The 19,668-nt window shown below is 45.8% G+C and overlaps 1 protein-coding gene across 1 annotated transcript in view; it reads left to right on the top strand.

Annotated features, from left to right (window-relative positions):
• Nucleotides 1-19,668, top strand: part of MYO3B (myosin IIIB) — a 357,238-nt gene that overhangs the window by 110,186 nt on the left and 227,384 nt on the right. Inside the window, exons 10-12 of the mRNA XM_090041713.1 lie at nt 11,921-12,017; nt 12,532-12,648; nt 13,136-13,240. Coding sequence (XP_089897839.1) covers nt 11,921-12,017; nt 12,532-12,648; nt 13,136-13,240 — 319 coding nt within the window. The remainder of the gene's footprint in view (nt 1-11,920; nt 12,018-12,531; nt 12,649-13,135; nt 13,241-19,668) is intronic.

The raw sequence follows: 19,668 nt of genomic DNA, 5'->3' as shown, positions 1-19,668 counted from the left end.
GTCAAAAGGCTAGTTCTACAATTTTTGGCAACTTTGAAATGGTTCTCTCTGGATCTTGTGCTTCTCTTGGTTTAGAGACCTTTTTAACAAAAAATATGTCTTCCCTTTTGTGAGCAGGGCAAGCAGGCAGAGTTGGATCCGGAAGTTGTGGGGGGGCATGCAGTTATGCACTTGCATCCCTCTTTCACAGTGTAGGTCACATGCTGTTAGCTCCAGTTCCCAGGGGCTCAAACATCTGGGTCCCTGCTGGAATCCAAGGCATGGCAGGGGCCCTGGGCTGGTGTGGAATTCTTGGAAGATCCAAGAAGGAAGCAGTTGAGGAAGCAAGGAACCACCTGGCACTGCTGCTGTCCCTGTCTGACCAAGTTGAGGGAAGCCCCCGGTCTACTAGCCCCAATCTAGCTAGGACTACAGGCTAGATAAAGGAAGGGTGCCAAGGGTGCAGTGGCCAGGTACCTGCTCTCTTTGCCTTCACCATGTTTTCCCCACCAGCCCATGGTCTCCAGCTGCAGGGAGCAGCCATATGTTGGGGCAAGCCTGGGCTGGGGATGGCAGCATCATGGGTGGTCTCAACTTCTAGTTCCAGCTTCTGACCAGCAGGGAATACCTGAGGAGGACTGGGAAGGTATCAGGAGCTAATTTTACTACTAATTTTTTTGTCATGATTTGTTTTGGTGTACTGTATATAGAGGTGATTGCATAACAACTAAAAAATAAATTCTTAGTCTTTTATATTGTGTGGTTAGGGTCTCTGTGTGTGGTAGGTGTATGTGGTAGGGGGTGTATATGTGTGGTGTGGTGTGGGGGTGTGTATGGTGGTGGGGAGGTGTGGGGGTGTGGGAGAGTGTGGAGGGAGATTGTGAGGAGGTATGGCTGTGTAGGGACATGGGTATGTGGGGGATTGTGTGGTGTTTGTGGGGTCTGGATGTGTGGCTCTGGAACACACTGCCCTCTCCTGCAGTCAATGGAGCCAACACTGGTGTGTGTGTGTGTGTGTGTGTGTGTGTGGTGTTTGTGGGGTGTGAGGAAGGGTGGGAGGGGTGTGGGGGCTCTCCTCCCACACACACACCCACCCTATGGTGCAGCAGCAGGGGCCTGGGTCTAGCCAGCGCTGCACATCACAGCATGGAGTGCAGCCCCCACTGGGCCATCACTATCACTGAGGTCCCCCAGCACTCACGTGGCAAGGGAGGGAAGCCTCAGGCACTGAAGCTGGCTGCCTTCCCCACCCAGCTGGTTCTAGTGCCTGAGGCTTCCATCCTGTGCCAGGGGCTTCCCTCCCATGCCACATGAGTATGGGGAATGCTGGCAATACAGACAGACCAGGTGTGGGCTGTATTCCTTGCTGTGATGTGCAGCACTGGCTGGAGCCAGTAGCCAGGCACCAGTACTGAGCACAAGTACCCCCCCTGCTGCTGCTGCTGCTGCCCCTGCTGCCTGCCAGGGCTGTGCACCATGGGGGGAGTGTGTGTGGGGGGGTCCCCACACCCCATTCCACCTCCCCCTCTTCCATACCCACACCCTGCCCAGCCAAGCTCCGCACTGCCTCTGCCCCAGGCATGGGATCCACACTGCCACCAGCCCCATGCTTTCTGCCTTCTCCCCCTACTGCTTCCCTGCCTGGTGCTGGGTGGGAGTGGGATGCCAGGGAAACCTGCAGCAGCAGCCCCACCTGGTGCTAGTGGGGCTGGGTCCTTCTGCCCATGAGAGTGGGAGTGTGAAGCATAATAGGGTATGTTGGGGGTGGATGTAGGTGCCCCACTCCCACCCTCACAGATGGAAGGCCTGGGCAGTGCACAATTTGTTGGGGGGTTCCACAGGTGGATGAAAGTGTCTGGTGGGCCAGATGCAGCCCATGAGCTATATTTTGCCCCTGGCTAAAGAAGTGTGAGTGCAGAGAGCTGGAGCAGGCAAGGGATTCTCACCTGCTTCAGGGATTCAAAACAAAACCCAGCAGCTGTTGTCATGGCATGGTCTGCCTGCAGGCAGTGAGGAGGCTTCAGCTACCCCTGTAGTGCCATTCACATCTCCTAGACCCCTTTCTGAATTCCTAAATCTGCCCATATAAGCTGGTCTAGCTAGTAACCTGTGCGCTAGCCTGTGGTTTCAAGGTTTAAAAGTAATGGGTGAAGATCTGGTATCTGAGTGAACAAGTCATAATTGCATCTGTGACGTAATGCAAAGATACAGTTTCATTGCCCTGTGAATTTCTCTGAAAGAGAGATGTAACTGTAGGTAATCTTAAGAAAGTCAGACTTTTTCAGAATAAACCTACTTTCTATCTGCTGACACAGGAGTGGAGGGTGGTTTTAAGCTGCAGTTACAGACCACTGGTGGAGAATGCTCAAGGATAATGGCCACCCTCTTCTTGCCCACTGCACCTTACTGTTGGGGATGTACACAGGTTCCCCAAGAAGAGGGGAAGTTTCAGGTACTTTGTGCCTTTGGTGCCCATCATCTTGACATGCTGAATCCTACCCCTCTAACAAAAAAGTATAAATTTGTTCTTTGGTAGAAGTCAAGTCTAAACACCTGCTAGCTAAAATTAAAAGAATCCAGATACCCAGAAAGTTAAGAGAGCAGGTAGGTTCAAGCTACCTTATCAAATATCTGGACTAGAACTGCAGAATTCTGGCAACTACAACCTTTTCATTATCCAGCTTGATGAATGAAGCAGTCCATCAGAAGAGGAAGATCTCACAAGCTAATAAACAACTACTTTGCCAGCTAACATTTAGTTTTGAAAGCAATTAACTGTACAGAACCTGATTGCATCTAGCTTGTAATTTCCTCTGGACTCACAAATAATAACAGATAGCAAAACCAAAAATAGCTCTCTGCCCATAAACTGCAGCATGTGTGGAATTTCATGCGAGTTAAAAGGTATCCAGGTGGTAGCTGTATTGGTCTAGTGGGTTAAATGCAATTCTTCCAAACATTATCTATGTGAATAATGAGGGGGTAGAGGTGAAAATAAAAAAACCCCAAAAGACAGTATGACCATGAAAACTACTGCCTCCCAGTTTGATTATACTGTACATATTTATGCTGGATTCTTATTATAGCTGTGCCATTTATGATGCTGCAGTTAAGGTTGCGTCAGTGTTCCCATTATGACTTTACTTTAAAAATTTACTCTAGACTGAAACTTGACATATAGGAGTAAATATTCAGCATATGCAACATGCAGGAAATTAACCATGCTATTTTCATTAAAGTCAGCAGGAGGTTCACAGTTAATTCTTTCTGTTGTGCTGAATATTTTCTCATGAAGCCTTAAGCTAGGAACAATCATGAATTTATTTTAGTAGCATAATGTAAAAAAAATAAGAAGAGGATGGACTAAGGGTCATATTCTTTTTCTAATTCTTGTGTGCAGAAACTAGTTGTACTTGTATTTTTGCTAGAAAAAATAAGGATAAAGTGAAAGCCGTGATACATTTCATTGCATCAAAAGCTTTTTAGGCCAATGATGAATTCTGATGCATGAACATCTAGAAAATGAAAGGAAGGAAAAATTGGGGGGTGGGGGGACCTGGAGTATGTCTTAACCATTTGGGTCATTCTGCCATCTTCCCCAGGCTGGAACTGTTATCTAGGTGATTTTCTCTTTGGGTCCTATGTCCCCTCTAAATTTTCTTCCCTATAAGGCCAAAAAGTCTTCTAATGTTAACATCACTACCTTCATTGAGAGCATTTCAACTCCCCTCTGCCAATGGGGAATGCCATGTCATAGGCTGTGATATTGCTTTTCTGTGTCAATCAAGTGACATTCCACAGAGGATGGCAGAACACTGTGGTCAGACAAGAGAGATGACCCAAGTCTATGGTGTCTGGTAAATGGTGCGATTTCATCATTCCCATCCAGGGTCACAAAAGGTGTGAAGACAGAAAGCTGTAAGTGTTATAGAGGGAAGCGAGGAAAGAAAATAATGGGCTTTATAGTAACAACAGATGCATATTATTGTCTGTTTAGGTAGGTAGGAGAACAAACACCTATTGTTACTGGCATCCAATGTGGTGAAGGAAATCTCCTATGATGACATCTTCTAGAACCTCTCTTCCCAGTAAAACCCAGCCCCTTTCACTCAAAACTGTTACTTTGGGAAGAGACACCCCCAGCGTTTCCACCTTGTCCACCCAAGAAATATACCCGCACAATATACCTCCCCAAAAAGGAAACAAAATTCCCAAACCACCTCCCTGATTCTTGTTCCTGCCGAGATACAAAGCATTTCTTCCTCTTCACCTACTGTTCCCATGTGAAAGGCAAGGAGGGCTGGTGTCACAGGTCAGCTGGACACTGTGAGTATATCAATTTAGCCACTAGGCTGTTTGGTCCAGGATTGAGGAGGCAGAGTTGGGAGTAAAGCAATGGCAAGTTTATTATAACACACACACACAACAGTTAACAGAAAGATAAATGTGATAAGCAGATATGCAGTATTCAAGAGCTAATAGTAAATAATAACAACAGATAATAATAGATAAATAGATCAATCTGTCGCAGGCCAGCTGAGTACTGTGAGGGTATCAACCACTGGCTGTTGAAAACAACAAATAGACAGATATGGGTTGGTAACTTATTGGCAGTCCCTCAATGCCAGGTGCGCACCAGGTGATTCCAGCGAAGTCAGACATCCCCAATCGACGCTGTCTGAGGATTACCGTGGAAGTTCCCTTGATCAGGATCTGATCCTCACTCACACTGGGAGTCCAGAGTCCGGGCTTGGAGCAGTGTGAGGGAGCGGGGCCTAGAAGCGGCTGTGAACTCCCTAGCGCCCCCTACCGTCACTCAAGGTGGACTCAGCACCCTCGGATTCTCACCCGCCATGACTTTGATCTTAAATGAGTTTTTAATGGGAGGCTGCCTTTATCTCCCTGGTGAACGGTACGTAATGTTTCTGCCCCTACTCCAAATGGGGTACCTCTATGCACCCCTGCCTTAAGGGCTATGCGTGGGACGTTGTGCGGTCCCTTGCCCTCTGGTGCCCTCTCTACCACCCCGGGCTCATCACCCGCCCGCCGCCCCTTGGGCCCGTCACCGGCGCCCCTTGGGCCCGGCCCGCCGCCCCGTCACCGGCGCCCCTTGGGCCCACCTCTGGGCTTTTGCACCCTTCTCAGGGCCTCTACCATGCCTCCGGCGCTTCTCGCCTCTTTTCCGCCCTATCCGCGGCCATTGCCCCCCATTCTGGGCCCACACCTGCGCTCCTCGCACGCGCTCTCTGCCCCCTCTGGAGCCTTGCCCTCTCTAGGGCCCACGCCGCGCTCTCTGCGGCCGTTGCCCTGCCTCTGGGCCTGCGCCGCGCTCTCTGCACACGCTCTCTGCTCCCCTCTGGGGCCTTGCCCTTTCTAGGGCCCACGCCACGCTCTCCGCGGCGGTTGCCCTCCTACTGGGCCTATACCGCGCTCCACGCACTTGGGGCTCAGGTGGCCGCAGCCGTGCCTGGCCCCCTTGACCCTTCTCTGGGTCCTTTGCCCCACTGGGCAAACAACGCGCCTCTCTCTGGCACACACCATGCCTCTCCGGCGTGAACTGTAGCGCACCACTGGTACTTTGCCCCTACTGGGCACTAGGAACCCCCAGGCTGCTGGGGAGCCCCCTGAGGCCTCCTCACTCCCCTACAGCCTCACCCGGTCCTCCAGTGTAACTGTAACCGAAACGCAAACCACCTGGCTTCAACATAAAACGCAGAGCCTCCTGCTCATAACAAACACTGAGCCCCCCCACCAGGGCCTCCAACCATACCTCTCATCAAGGTCCTCTCCTCCCCGGCATCATCGCAGCCAGTCAGCACCACAATGCTGCCACTACCAATTCAGGCTGCTCCTGCTCCTGCTCCTGCTCCTGCTCCTGCTCCTGCTCCTGCTCCTGCTCCTGCTCCTGCTCCTGCTCCTGCTCCTGCTCCTGCCAGAAGGGAACTGCTAGTCAGGCTCTGGCCTGGGCTGTTTATAAAGGCCCGGCCCTGCCCCCTTCTGGCCACCTGACCAGCTGGTTGCCCTAGCAACCCACAGCTGAGCTGCCCTGGTGATTGGCAGCTCTGACAATCAGCACCTGAGCTGCCCTGGTGACTGGCAGCTCACCTTATCTCCTTCTTAGGCACGGAGCACCCCAGTGCCTCCGTGACACACCTCCCCCCTTAAGTTCTCAGCCCGCCGTGGGGCCTTCTGCCCCTCCGCGAGGTGTTCCAACGATGGGGGACATTCCTGTGGGGCTTCCTCCCCTCTGGCTCTCAGCAGCATCTAATTTGGTGGCGGAGGTTTTAAGGCGCCCCCTACTCGCCTTTTACCCGAGGGTGCATCACATAGGATTTATTGGGGTTTACCCGCCACAGGTAGCCCCCCCACATTAGCAGCCCTCGGTAAATCCCCTACCTCATCTGCTGCTCTTCGGCTTGCTCTCCAGGATCTCCACTCTCTTGTCCCCTTTCTGATTCCTTCTGACCCGATGTTTTGTCAGGCTGCTTGGCTCTCCTGCTGTGCCTGGGCATCCTGGAGTTTTCCCCATATTTCCCACTGGCACCTTTGTGCCTTTTGGGCATCTTTCTCTCTCCAGAATTCGACTCTGCCCTGGCCTGTGTGCCTTCCTCCTGACCCTTTATAAATCCAAACAAAGGCCACCTTTCCTACCTTCTCCTCAATGCTCTTCCTGAGGAGCCTCCACGTTACCCGAGCGGGTATACCAGTCAGGTATAGACAAGGCCTTTTCTCAGACTCTCGTCTCTGCCCGACTAGGTGTCCTTCCCTTCCTTCTCCCCTCAGACATGGGGTCTTTCTCCTCGGAGGGGCCTCTCCCTTTATCTTTATGGCACCACTCTCTAACACCTTCTGCCCCTCAGTCTGTGTTTGACTGGGTGTCACCCCCGTTGCCTTGCCTCCCCACAGGGCTAGCCTTCTAAGCTGATGTTCTAGCCGGCTCAAGCCCTGTGAGTGAAGTTCTTGCCACTGGGACCACCTTAGTTCCCAGTACTCAAGAAGGGCTAATGGGGTTTCCTTCAGTAAGGCCTCCAGTCTTTCTCCGGTGAGGCTCTCCTCCCAGGTGGTAGCTCTCAACTTTTCTAATCCACCCATCCTCTGAGGGCACTCTGGACCTTTCTCTGAGCCTTGACTCAGTACAGACTGGAGTCCCTCAACCTGCACCTCCGTCTGTCTCAGCGCCTCCATAAGTGACCCCCTTTCCCGGAGCTCCATCTGGTTGACTCCCACATAGCTCCCTAACTGTTTCTCCAGCACTTCGAGCTTCCTCTCCAAGCTGGCTGGGCTCCCTAGGGTTTGTACTCCCTGCTCTTTGAGGTTCTTCCTCTTTTCCTTCTCAACCACCAGGAACCAGGGAGGTTCCCCGGTTGTCTGGCTGCCTACCTCAGAGGGTTCCTCATCATCCTCCTCCAGCCTCTGCAGCTCTTCTCTCAGGATTTGCAATTGCTGCTGCAGCTGCTCCCGCTCTGCAATAAGGGATGTTATCTTACTTTGGCTGTCCGCTAGGAGGGTCTCTAGTACTTTCATCTGCTCCTTAAGATGGTCTCTTTCCATCTGCAGACCCTTCACTTGTTCTCCTAGCTCCTCAGCCTCCTGGGCCCTCTGCGCTCCTAGAGTTGGCTGGTCTTTAGCTTCCCTCAACCCCCGCAGTTCTTTATCTGCTGCCAAGGCTGCCTCTCTGTCCTGGCTATCCTTCAGGAGAGCCTCCAGGTACTGGACCTGTTCCCGTACTTGCTGGTTTTCCGAGTCCAGAGTCTGTATCCGGACTCTTAATCCCTCACTCTCCTCCTGTAGATGGCCTCGATCTACCCTCAGGCTCACCTCTTTTGCTTGGTTCTCTGTCAGGAGTGTTCTGAGCCTCTGAGCCTGCTCTTCGGCGCAGGCCTGGCTAGTCTCTAGGGCCTGTATCCGGGTTTGTAGTCCCTCATTCTCTTGCCAGCAACTGGCCAACTCCCTTTCTGAGGTGAGCAGGGACGTCTCACCCTTTTCCACCACTGCCTTTACTCTCTCATACTGTTGTTCCCAGGCCGTTCTCAACTCCATGAGTTGCACACAGTTCTGACTGATTTCTTCCTGAAACTGATCTACCGTGTGCTCGGCCTTCATGCCTCTCTCCTGCCAGCTCTCCAGGTCCTCAAGGGCCTGGTTCTCCCTCCGCAAGGTCCTTAGACACCTCTAACCTCACCTGTAATTCCCTGTTCTCCCTTGCAGGGACTTGAGCCGGGCCCAAGGGGCGCCGGTGACAGGGCGGCGGCGGAGAGCCAGGCCCAGGGACACCAGGCGGGTGATGAGCCCAGGGTGGTAGACAGAGCACCATAGGGCAAGGGACCACACAACGTCCCACGCATACCCCTTAAGGGAGGGGTGTAGAGTGGCACCCCATATGGAGTAGGGGCAGGACCATTACGTGCCGTTCACCAGGGAGATAAAGGCAGCCTCCCACTTAAAACTCATTTAAGATCAAAGTCGTGGCAGGTGAGAATCTGAGGGTGCTGAATACAGCCTTGAGTGACGGTAGGGGGTGCTAGGAAGTTCACAGCCACTCCTAGGCCCCGCTCCCTCACAAGGAGCAATTACTGTCTGTTCCCTCCTTCCTACTGGTCACCTGATGCACACACTTTTTATACCTAGTCTTATGCTAATCTGTTGGCTTTAGAGCCATTCACAGTGTTGTTGTATAGCTATTACCCTATGGAATTAAAAGGTGTTAAAAATTATTATAAAAGGTTACTACCAAACTTGGGTTTATCCAATAAACAAATTACAATGCAGCATCTTCAGGTTTGAAATTAATATTACTCCACCTAAACCCAGCCCCTTTAGAACTCTCTGACTATACTTTTTGAGATGTGCTTTCCTGGAATGTGCTGGGTAGGCCAGGTGGTTGAATCCATTTTTTATCATCATTCGAGGCTAAATTCTGAGCAAGAAAGAACCGTAGGTCAGCTAATTTTACAACTATAGCTCTGTCTTTGAGGCCTAGTCAGTTCCACAAACAGTTACAAGTTACATTTGCGGGTTACAAAAATACAAGCTTTATATTAAACAAAAATTCCAAATGCCTCTAAGAAGCACATATTTATTGCTTATTAATTTCTTTGGTTCTGGCCATCACAGGTTGGGAAAGAAGCAAGGAAGGGCATTTTGTGTCTGAGAGTTTTTCTAGGATCTTTCCCAACTATAAATTTGGTTCAATAAAAGATATTACCTCACCTCATGAATCTTACTTCTCATGTATTCCTTAGCATAGACCATCACAGCTACAATAATAGCTCTACAACACTACTAATGATGAGAAAAGAGCAAAGTCTTTTCTCAACAGGTAGCATTAAGTGCAAAAATACCAATGTGCTTTTGGAGCAATAGCAGTAATGCTAAGGCCCTCATATTAAAATAAATGTGAACTGTATAATGTAATCTCAAGCAATATTTTAGGTCTTGGGCAATGTTTGATTGTTGTTGCCCTTGGAGCAAGTGTATGTTGTGGTCTGACTGTCCATACCTCTAGAGAGGTGTAAACTGTGGAAATTTCTCTTTCTTGAATTTCACATGGATGTTTCTTGGGCAATTTCACACTCCTCAACCTATCCATGACACTGAGCAAAATAGCTATTTATTCTCCAGTCAAAAATAATTTCTTTTACCTTTTTGGTAATTTTAAAGCATGTTTTAAGCCAGGATACTAACTGCAGAGGATGTTCACAATATTATCAAAACCAGTAAGCATTATTATTTGTATTCTACCTATTCACTCTCTACAAACATATTTGCAAGTCATGTGGTCAATAGGAAATGTCTGAGGCCAGCAGGAGATTTGAAGTTAATGTGATGTTATGAGCCTAATATCCTCTCCTTAATACTTAAGAAAATGAGTTAAACGTAAGAAAATATATGTACAAAGGTCTTCAATTTTTACTTATACTTGCCTAAGAATAGTTTCCTTAATTGTTTGCTTACATAAGGTGAAAAGAAAGTCTCCAATAATAAAAAAAGACTAATTTATCACCTAAGGAAAAAAAAATCAGCAGGCGTTTAATATACAATCAAATAAGAGATTAGTTTAGGAAGCCATTCTTTAATTAGAGTTGCTTAGGTCTGAATGTCCCCAGCCTTCCCACGTCCTCCCTACACTTATGGTTTAAGCATAGGCACATTCATAATGTTCAAAAGCTTGCTGTGATTTGACATTGCTCCTACAATCATTCCCTTAAGGCAGCAATAATGTCTGAAAATGAATGCGTCTTTCAGATATAATTTCTAGCAATAACTAGTGCATTATGAGTAGATGAAGAACTACTAATAAAATATTTGTTCTTCTTATGACTGATGAATACTTTCATGTTTGGAGGAGCCATCATACCAGTGATCACGTTTCTTTGTAATATAACTCTGGATTTCAGTTTAAACCAGAAACAACTAATAAAAATATTAAATGGTTCCATCCTCAATTTATTCAAACTAAGAGGCTGGCCCATTATTATAATGTACATTTTTTAATGATATATATTTTTTAAAGTTTGAAAAAAAATACAAAGTTTTGTTTAATGGGTTTTCAACATATTCACACTTTACATATGCTGGCCACTGGAATAGACTCCAGTTATGGCAATTGATAGTCAGCACTTGCTGTTCAAGTTCTCTATGGTTCACTTTTTGGTTTTGCATGTCAGCAGTGGTACCAAATGACTATTTTTGAGTGGGAATATTGGATGCAAAATATAAATAAGATTGTTTACAAGAATTTTTCCAAGTAATCTGTAGGTTTCTTATTTAATTGCTAATGTAACAACTGTCTTCCTGCTTTCAGAGTCACAGTGTTGCTTATTGTAACAAGATTTCATCTGAGCCCAAAGTCAGCAGTTTCAGAATCAGAAAAAAATACCTGGTATCTCTGTCCATATCAACTTTCTGTATTATAGGCATGTAATATAACCTGTAGTGTCACAGAAACGTGCTAGTATTGTCCTACATGCTTGACACACTATTTGTCATTGGGTAGAAATGTGTGATCACATGAGTCCCCCTTTCTATATGGCAACTGATGCAGAAACAATCTGTCAGGGGCTGTCATTGAGGATCAATGCTAAATGTTACTCAGCAGGATGCTGCTGTATCTCAGTGGGTGTCCTTCTACTGTGCTTTGATTATCTTTGTTAAAGAAAAGCATAGTTGTGCTTACACAGTATTCATATTTCATCCCTTCTGTGGAAGATATTTCATACCCTTGTAATTTGTACCCATTCCTTTTTGAAATGAGATCTGTAGTATAAAAACATATGAACCAGAATTTTCAAAGATTTTTCCAGTGTAAAAGGGTTATGTGACAGTTTGTCTGTGCTTCTGATTGTGTGGCTTAAAAACTGTGATTACATCTTTAAAGAGAAGCTGACTGAACATCTGCAGAATTTAGAGTCTGATGGAAATCATGGTTCAAAATTGTTGTTTTGGACTAGATCCAGGGTCATCTGAGGAGATAATTTGGCATATACAAAGGTAATAGGGGAGGGATATTGTATTTTTCTTGTCTGCTGTAGCCCTTATAGGCTGCATATCTCAAGGTCCAAAGGAAAAAAAATATTATTTAATTACTTGACTCGGTAATTTACCCAGGTTTATATTATACTAATTGGTGTTGGGAATAGGAAAGATGGAGGGTCTTTTGGTAGTTGTTTTTATTATTTGGAGACACCAAGTGTATAGGTAATCATCTGAGTGTTATATATTGTGAGAGGAAAAACTATGGGCATGATGTTGGGCATCCAGCTGTTGCATTGATTTAAAAACTCTTTCTTTCTGAATGTTGCAAGATGAGCATTTTGGAAAGAGTGCTTGTTTCTCCTCCTCTTTGAAAAAGCAAATTGCTCAATGAATTATTCTTGTCTCTTACCATTTGCCTTTTTCAAAATAGCATTTTAACACTGATCTTGGGTTAACAAACTTGCAGGCATGAACGAATACATACTAGAAGACCTTACCGTGTAGATGCAGCTGACAAATACTCTTTGGATGATGATCTGGTGAACCTAGAGGTTCTGGATGAGGTACTGTACAGTCTGGGTAGCACTTCCTCATGCTTGCTGATTATAACCTATGTTTTGCTTGCTTCTGTCATCTACATTTTCTTCTGACAACGTAATCGTGATAAAATTGATTGTTCATAGTCTGGGCAGAAAGGAATAATTATGTGACACAATTCAGATCTGCTGTCACGTGTAGTTTTATTTTGTGTAGATATATAAGCAGTATCAGCACCTCTTGTCCTATGGATAAAGTGATTGTATTTTAGTTTAAATTATTTTCTGTGTTTGTTAAACCTAAAGCTTAGCCTTGAACATCAGCCGGGAAAATAGGCATATTACATTTAACTTGGTTTTGTTGCAATATTTTAGAGCTATGAAACTGTGAAAAAATTGTTTTGGTTTTATGAGGTCAGTGTTTGACATAACTGACAATGTTTAAGATAATAAATTATTCTGTGTTCCCAGTATATTTACAGTGAATGTTATTATCTAAAAACGTATTGCTTTGCTATCAAACTTCTTATAATCTTCTTAGGATACAATTATTCATCAACTACAGAAGCGCTATGCTGACTTACAAATTTATACTTATGTTGGAGACATTTTAATAGCTTTAAACCCATTCCAGAATCTCAACATATATTCTCCACAGGTAAGAGGAACTCCAGTATAGAGAATGTACCTTTTATAAACTATTGTTAATGAAATAGAGGCTACACACAACAGAAAGGCCCATGCTATGATTAGGAATTGTGCTCACTGAAAACTACACAAATACATTTTAAATTAGATTTTGTCCCAATATAGCACATTACTTTTTCTCTTTAATCCATGATCATTTCTATACAGTTTAATTATATGATGGCTGTCACATAAACATGAGGTAGTATCTAAGTACCTGGCAACATCATCCCTGTGAGGTCAGGAAGTGTTATTATCCCTACTGAATAACTGAGGTTCAAAAAGATTCCCATTGAGGTCAGATGTCAAAATATCTTCGTGGCTATGACCTTAAGTCAATTCAGTGGCAGGGCAGTGCACTGAACCTATGCCCCCATTTCCCAGGCTAGCACAAACCACTAGATATGTGCATGTTGCACAGGCTTTTTTGTACTTTTACCAATATTTTTTTTGTTCAGTTCTCCAAGCTTTACCATGGTGTGAAGCGTTCATCAAATCCTCCCCACATATTTGCATCTGCAGACGCTGCTTATCAAGGCATGGTTACTTTCAGTAAAGATCAGGTAAGAATCTGTTCATTTCATAGTTCATAGTTTCATAGTTTCTAGGGTTGGAAGGGACCTGAGTAGATCATCTAGTCCGACCCCCCGCCATGGCAGGAAATAATACTGGGGTCAAACGACCCCAGCAAGATGTTCATCCAACCTCCTCTTAAAAACCCCCAGGGTAGGAGCCAGCACCACTTCTCTTGGAAGTTGGTTCCAGATCCTAGCCACCCTGACCGTGAAGTAGCGCTTCTTGACATCTAGCCTAGACCTGCCCTTTGCCAGCTTGTGACCATTATTCCTGGTCACTCCTGGCAGTGCACGGGGGAATAGTGATTCCCCCAATGCCTGCTGATCCCCCCTAACTAATTTATAACTGGCCACTAGATCCCCCCTCAGCCTTCTCTTTTGGAAGCTGAACAGGTTCAGGTCCCGTAGCCTCTCCTCGTAGGGCCTGCCCTGCTGTCCCCTGATCATGGGAGTGGCCTTCCTCTGGACCCTCTCAATGCTGTCCACATCCCTCTTGAAGTGCGGCATCCAGAACTGGACACAGTACTCCAGCTGCGGCCTGACCAGTGCCGCATAGAGGGGGAGGATCATCTCTTTGGACCTGCTTGAGGTGCATCTGTGGATGCATGACAAGGTACGGTTGGCCTTCCTGACTGCCTCTCCACACTGCCGGCCCATGTTCATCTTGGAGTCAATGATGACTCCAAGATCCTTTTCCACCTCTGTGCTGACAAGAGGGGAGTTCCTCAACCGGTAGGTATGGTGCCGGTTGTTCCTCCCCAGGTGCATCACCTTGCACTTGTCTGTGTTGAATTCCATCCTATTCACATCCGCCCACCCTTGTAGCCTGTCTAGGTCTGATTGAAGCCTTATGCTTCCTTCTAGTGTGCCCACATCTCCCCACATCTTAGTGTCATCAGGAAATTTGAACAGGGTGCTTTTTACCCCCTCATCCAAATCACTAATGAAGATGTTGAACAGTGTGGGCCCGAGGACCGAGCCCTGGGGAACCCCACTGCCCACATCCTTCCAGGCTGAGAAGGACCCATCCACTACCACCCTCTGGGTGCAGCCCTCCAGCCAGTTGGCAACCCAATTGACTATGTGGGCGTCAACACCACAGTCCCCCAGTTTCTTAATGAGAACGGGATGAGAGACAGTGTCGAAGGCCTTCCGGAAGTCCAGGAAGACTATGTCCACTGCTACCCCTGCATCTAATGATCTGGTAATCTGATCATAGAAAGCCACCAGGTTGGTCTGACAGGACCTGCCACTGATGAACCCATGTTGGTTGCCCCCAGGCATGCAGTCCCCTGCTGGCCCCTCATGGATGGGTGCCAGCATAATTTTCTCAAACAGCTTGCCTAGGATCGAAGTAAGACTAACTGGCCTATAGTTTCCCGGGTCCTCCTTCCTCCCCTTTTTGAAGATGGGAACCACGTTGGCCCTCTTCCAGTCCTCTGGGACCACACCAGAGCACCACGAGTGCTCATAAAGCTGTGCCAGGGGTCCTGCAATGACCTCGGCCAATTCCTTTAGGACTCTAGGGTGGAGATTGTCCGGGCCGGCTGACTTGAACACGTCCAGGCCCCCCAGAAGCCCCCTAACTAGTTCCATGCTAACCTTTGGCCCAGGTATGTCTCCCTTGGGGCCTGAGGGGGACCCAGCAGGGAGATGGCTGTTCTGGTCCCTACTTAGGAAGACAGAGGCAAAGAAATCATTAAACATGTTAGCTTTGTCGTCTGGTGTGATGACCAAATTTCCCAACGCGTCCTGCAAGGGCCCCACATTACCCGGGACCTTTATTTTTTTTTGTACTTAATATTGGTCATTTAAGGTAGTAGGTTGCAGTGCTACTTCAGATATTTTTAGTATTCTGGATCAGTAGTGATTGGTCCTGGGAAAACTTTCTGCTTCGGAAACTTTACCTGCAGCATGAAAAGTAGAAAACAAATGCAATTAGAATTGGGAAAGCTGAAAAGGTTATGGTGCATCTTTAGAGACAGTGAGCTAGTGTTAATCAGCCCAGCCTATCAGTGCTGGTAGAGCTTCACTAATTACTAACAGCTGAAGATTTTCACCCTATTCCCTGATTCCACTTTGACTTGCACCAGATGTAACGATTTGCAGCTGAGATATGTGTAAAATGCTACCATGTCAGGTTGGTAGCATTTTTCACCTACTTGACCCTTACTTCCACAGGTATAAAGACAGTATCGGGTGCAAGGCAATGGGAATCAATCCCTGTGACTATAAGTCATAGAAAATACAAACCATTAACTCTGTGATCACTCATTTTCATGGTAAAATATATTAAGGATAGTTCTAATATAAATTTAATGAGGACACAAATCCAATTACATGGCAATGATATTAATGAGAATAGAATATAGTGCTGCAGAAACCAGTTGCCTTTTTATTATAGTTTTAAGATTGGAATCTTACATTCCTTTTCATTGGATGTACTATACATATATATATATGCATATTGGAGAATAATAATGATTTTTTTTCTAAAATTATCCTCAATGTACTCTTCTGTATGCTGCACAATAATTCATGATAAATGTATTTTTTAAAAACATTATAATAACATAGTGAATTAATAGAATAAAAATACACTTTAGAAAATACTTGACAAGGATAAAATCTAAATGGGATCCAGCATATGAAAAATATGAAAATAGAAGATAATGGGATTTGTATTATGCAGAGTTCTGGGGCAAAGTAGTTAGTGCATTGATATATGGAAATGGAGGGACACTAGGGTTTGACATAGACAAAAACATGGCAGGGATTGTCACAACTAGTGCTGGGGTGAAGTGAGGCACTGAGGATTTCTGTGGACATGACTTTGGGTTGTGGTGGTGCAGTTGGAAGATAGATGTCTGTTTTTGTGTATATTCTGGGGGATTGGATATATTTTGGAATGTTAAATGTGTTGCTTGATAAATTGGATTAATTAACAAAGTTTAGAAAAAAAGAAAAGGTGAAAAAGTACCAATTTATTTGGCATTTGAAAGTGCATGGGGCTTTAAGTCCCTTAGATATAGTTCTTATTTATATAACTTATTCTATGCTGTTTGAAAAGTGTTGCTAAGAAATATATATTTATGTAGTAGAAAAGAGGGACCTTGTTGACGTAAAACACCAATGTATGTGAATTTGAAATCAGGGCATAAGGTCTACATTGTAAATCATAAATTTTCAAGTGCTTCATACCTGTCTAAGTGCTGATTTGTCTTTTGGATCAAGCTGTGAAGGCAACTTGTAGCCATGTTAGCTACAAGCACATCTAATTTTCTATTTGCTGTTCCCAAAACACCACAGCAAAGCCTTTAGTTCTCTTCAGTGGGCAATGTGGTTCTGCTTGTGGCATAACATGTATTTTATGTAAAAATCGAAAGATTATGCATCCTGTTCACTTTATCCTTTCAGCAGCCTCAGGATTTTTTGCCTATGGAAGTCTGTGGTGTTGTAGGAACTCTATTCCTGAGTCCTTTACTCAACCGAAATTTACCGTTAAGCCAATAGGACTTAAGCATGCATGACTTGAGGCTGCAGGCTTGAGTTTTCAATTTATAATCCATTGTATATGATTTGTTCAGTCACATGAAGTCAGTCATAATGGGCATCACAGCATGAGAACACCATCAAACACTTTCAGCTTCCTCTTGAATCAGGATGGGATTTTTTTAAAATGACAATAGGTGTGATTGTCACATTGTACACATCAACAGTTCATGTGCTGCATGGCAGTGTGGATTGTCTGAAGTATACTTCTGGATGCAGAAGTCTATTCAGTACACAGTAGTAGTAATTATTCCATATGCTACATAATGTTTACTGTTTGTGGAATACCAAAAGGGTGTCAGAGATGCTATTCTTTCTATAACAAAAGAACTGCTGCCTCTCTTTTTCCAGTTACTTCCAAAAACCTCAGTTATTCTGTGTAATTTTTACTATTCATAGCTATGAAAGTGCTATTACCACTTTTAGCCCCTTGCAATGAGAATATTTTAAAACTACATGGTAAATTCATAAAACAAATTAAAAGACATGAACTGAAACTTCCATTTTTCCTCTGTCATGCATTTATGTAATTTACATTGAAAGCGCCTTGGAGCAGGAGTTTGTCTCTTTGTATTTCTACAAGGAGGCATGTACGCCAATGGTGCTTTGTATATATTAAAGATAATGTACCGTATTTATTCAAATATAAGATGAAGTGTGTCCCCCTTCCAATCAGCATGGGGAAAAAAGACCCTCATCTTATAATCACAAACAAGGAAACCTCATTAAATACATTGTCTATAATTAAACTGCTGCCAAAAGTGGCATGTGCTCAGTAAAGAAAACCAAGTATGAAGTTGATTAAATGCAGCCAACACTAACCATGACTAAAAAACATATGGTCCCTATTGGACAAAAATACTTATAGGAACCTACCAGTATTTTTTGGATATATATATAGAGAGAGAAAGAGCGAGAGAGAGAGTTATATATACATCCTCTGTCATAAACTTTCCATCACACACCTTAAACCGCATTTAAAAACCCATGCACCTGTTACAATAAGTGCCCCCGCTTCCCTGCACGCCTGTGCACCCACCCGCTGCCCTTCCCTAACCCAACCACAGTGCCTTAGTCCAAGCCCCAGTTGGGGTTTACAGTCTCAATTCATTCAAAGTCCTTGTCACTGTTGATGTGCCTGTCACTTCTGCTGATGATGATCCTGTTGTTGTCCTTTTCACTGTCTCCAGGTCCAGTTGCATTGCTGTCCTGTCTAGATTCCTTTTCCACTTCCTTTCCCTGGTGGTCCTTGAACAACCTGTGCCACATGTCCCTTTTCCAGGTGTGGTTGGCTGTGTTTTCTCTATCCTTTCCCACTGATTCCAGGTAGTAGGACTGAAGTTCACTCAGAAACATTTTAACACAGTCTGTTTCCTTGATCTCAGTGTGTCTGTACAACAGGAGGTTCCTGCATTGCCACAGGGTGCTCCTAATGAAGGACACAAACTGGTCAACGCGGGTTGTCTGGGACCCCTAATGCTTAGTCAGGTGTCCGTACAGCACCGCCACCCTTGTCATCAGTCTGATTCTTGCCACTTCTTCCAGAAGCCGGCTTATCTTTTCCCACACTCCCTTGGCATAGGAGCAGAGCCACAGGAGGTGGTTGATGGTCTCATTCTTACCTCAGCAGCTTTCCCTGGGGCAACTGGGTCTACTCTTATCTCACTCTATGCCTTCACACCTTCACTGGGAGTCCACAGTGAGCTATGAACCATTCCAGGTCTCTGTTATCTTTATGTAGGTCCTCGTGGAAGATCCAATCCCAGATGGCCTGGCAGTCATCGTCAAGGAGGAGCTTCATGGTTGATAGCCTATCTCTATCTCTGACTGCCTTCTGTATCTTCCTGTGGTTTGACATGGTCTCTGGGCTTTCCTTCTCTAGTGTATACTCACTCCAGAACTTGTTCAGCACCCTGTAGAACCAGGGGTATTCCATGGTGCATGGTCTCCCTTTGGCTAGAGTGTACATCCCTCATGGTCTCAGGACGTGACCTGTAAAATACTTGACAAGACAAGCTGTTTTGGTTGCTGGCCCAGTTGTCAGCTTGCAGATCTGGCTCATGTACTGGGCCCGTAGGAACAGCAGGAACAGTCTGGCATCTGCCAGCCCGTTTCTTTTCGTATAGGGTCTTTCTTGCCACTTTCTCCATTCTGGATCCCCAGAAGAAAATGCACATGGCTCTTTGAATTCTATGGGTGACACACTCGGGGGTGTGTAGGTGGGTGGGGGAGACCAATGAGGTATACAGAAGTACTGGTAGCAACACCGCCTTCATGAGTGCCATGCACCCCACCGTGGAGAGACGGCACGCATACCACAGACCCAACCTCTGCCTCACCTTGGCCTCCTTCTTCTCCCAGGCCCTCCTCCCACTCGGCTTGGGATCGAAATCCACTCCAAGGATCTTGACCCCTTCGCAGGTAACCAAGACCCCCAGGGACTCTAGGTCCCTAGGCTTGCCCATGGTCAGACAGGTGTTTTTGCTCGCATTGAGCTTGGCCCTTGCTGCCGCCTCATAGATCCATGTGCCACAGGGCTCTCACTACAGCACACTTATTCCTACCTTTTTTTTTTTAAGAATTTTTTCATGTTCCAAGCCATATCAACCAAATCAAGTCCAAATCCATGAGCCAGTCCAGAACCATAAGTAGCCGTACAACCAGCAGACATCCTCCACCTCCATCAGGGGCTTCAGATATTTCCAAAGTCTTTTGGCAGGCATCCTAAATCCAGGCCCCAGCCCAGAGTCTTTGGGATCTGATGCCCCCAACTTTCACCTCCCTGTGGCCATATGCCTGAGGAAACAAGCTAGGGAGAAGCCTCCCATTTCCATAAAATAGGCATTAAGCTCCAACACCTTAGC

This window comes from Crocodylus siamensis, chromosome 4, assembly GCF_052110815.1.
Source record: "Crocodylus siamensis isolate JL-2025a chromosome 4, ASM5211081v1, whole genome shotgun sequence".
Lineage (NCBI taxonomy): Eukaryota > Metazoa > Chordata > Crocodylia > Crocodylidae > Crocodylus > Crocodylus siamensis.
This window is presented reverse-complemented; position numbering and strand designations above follow the sequence as displayed.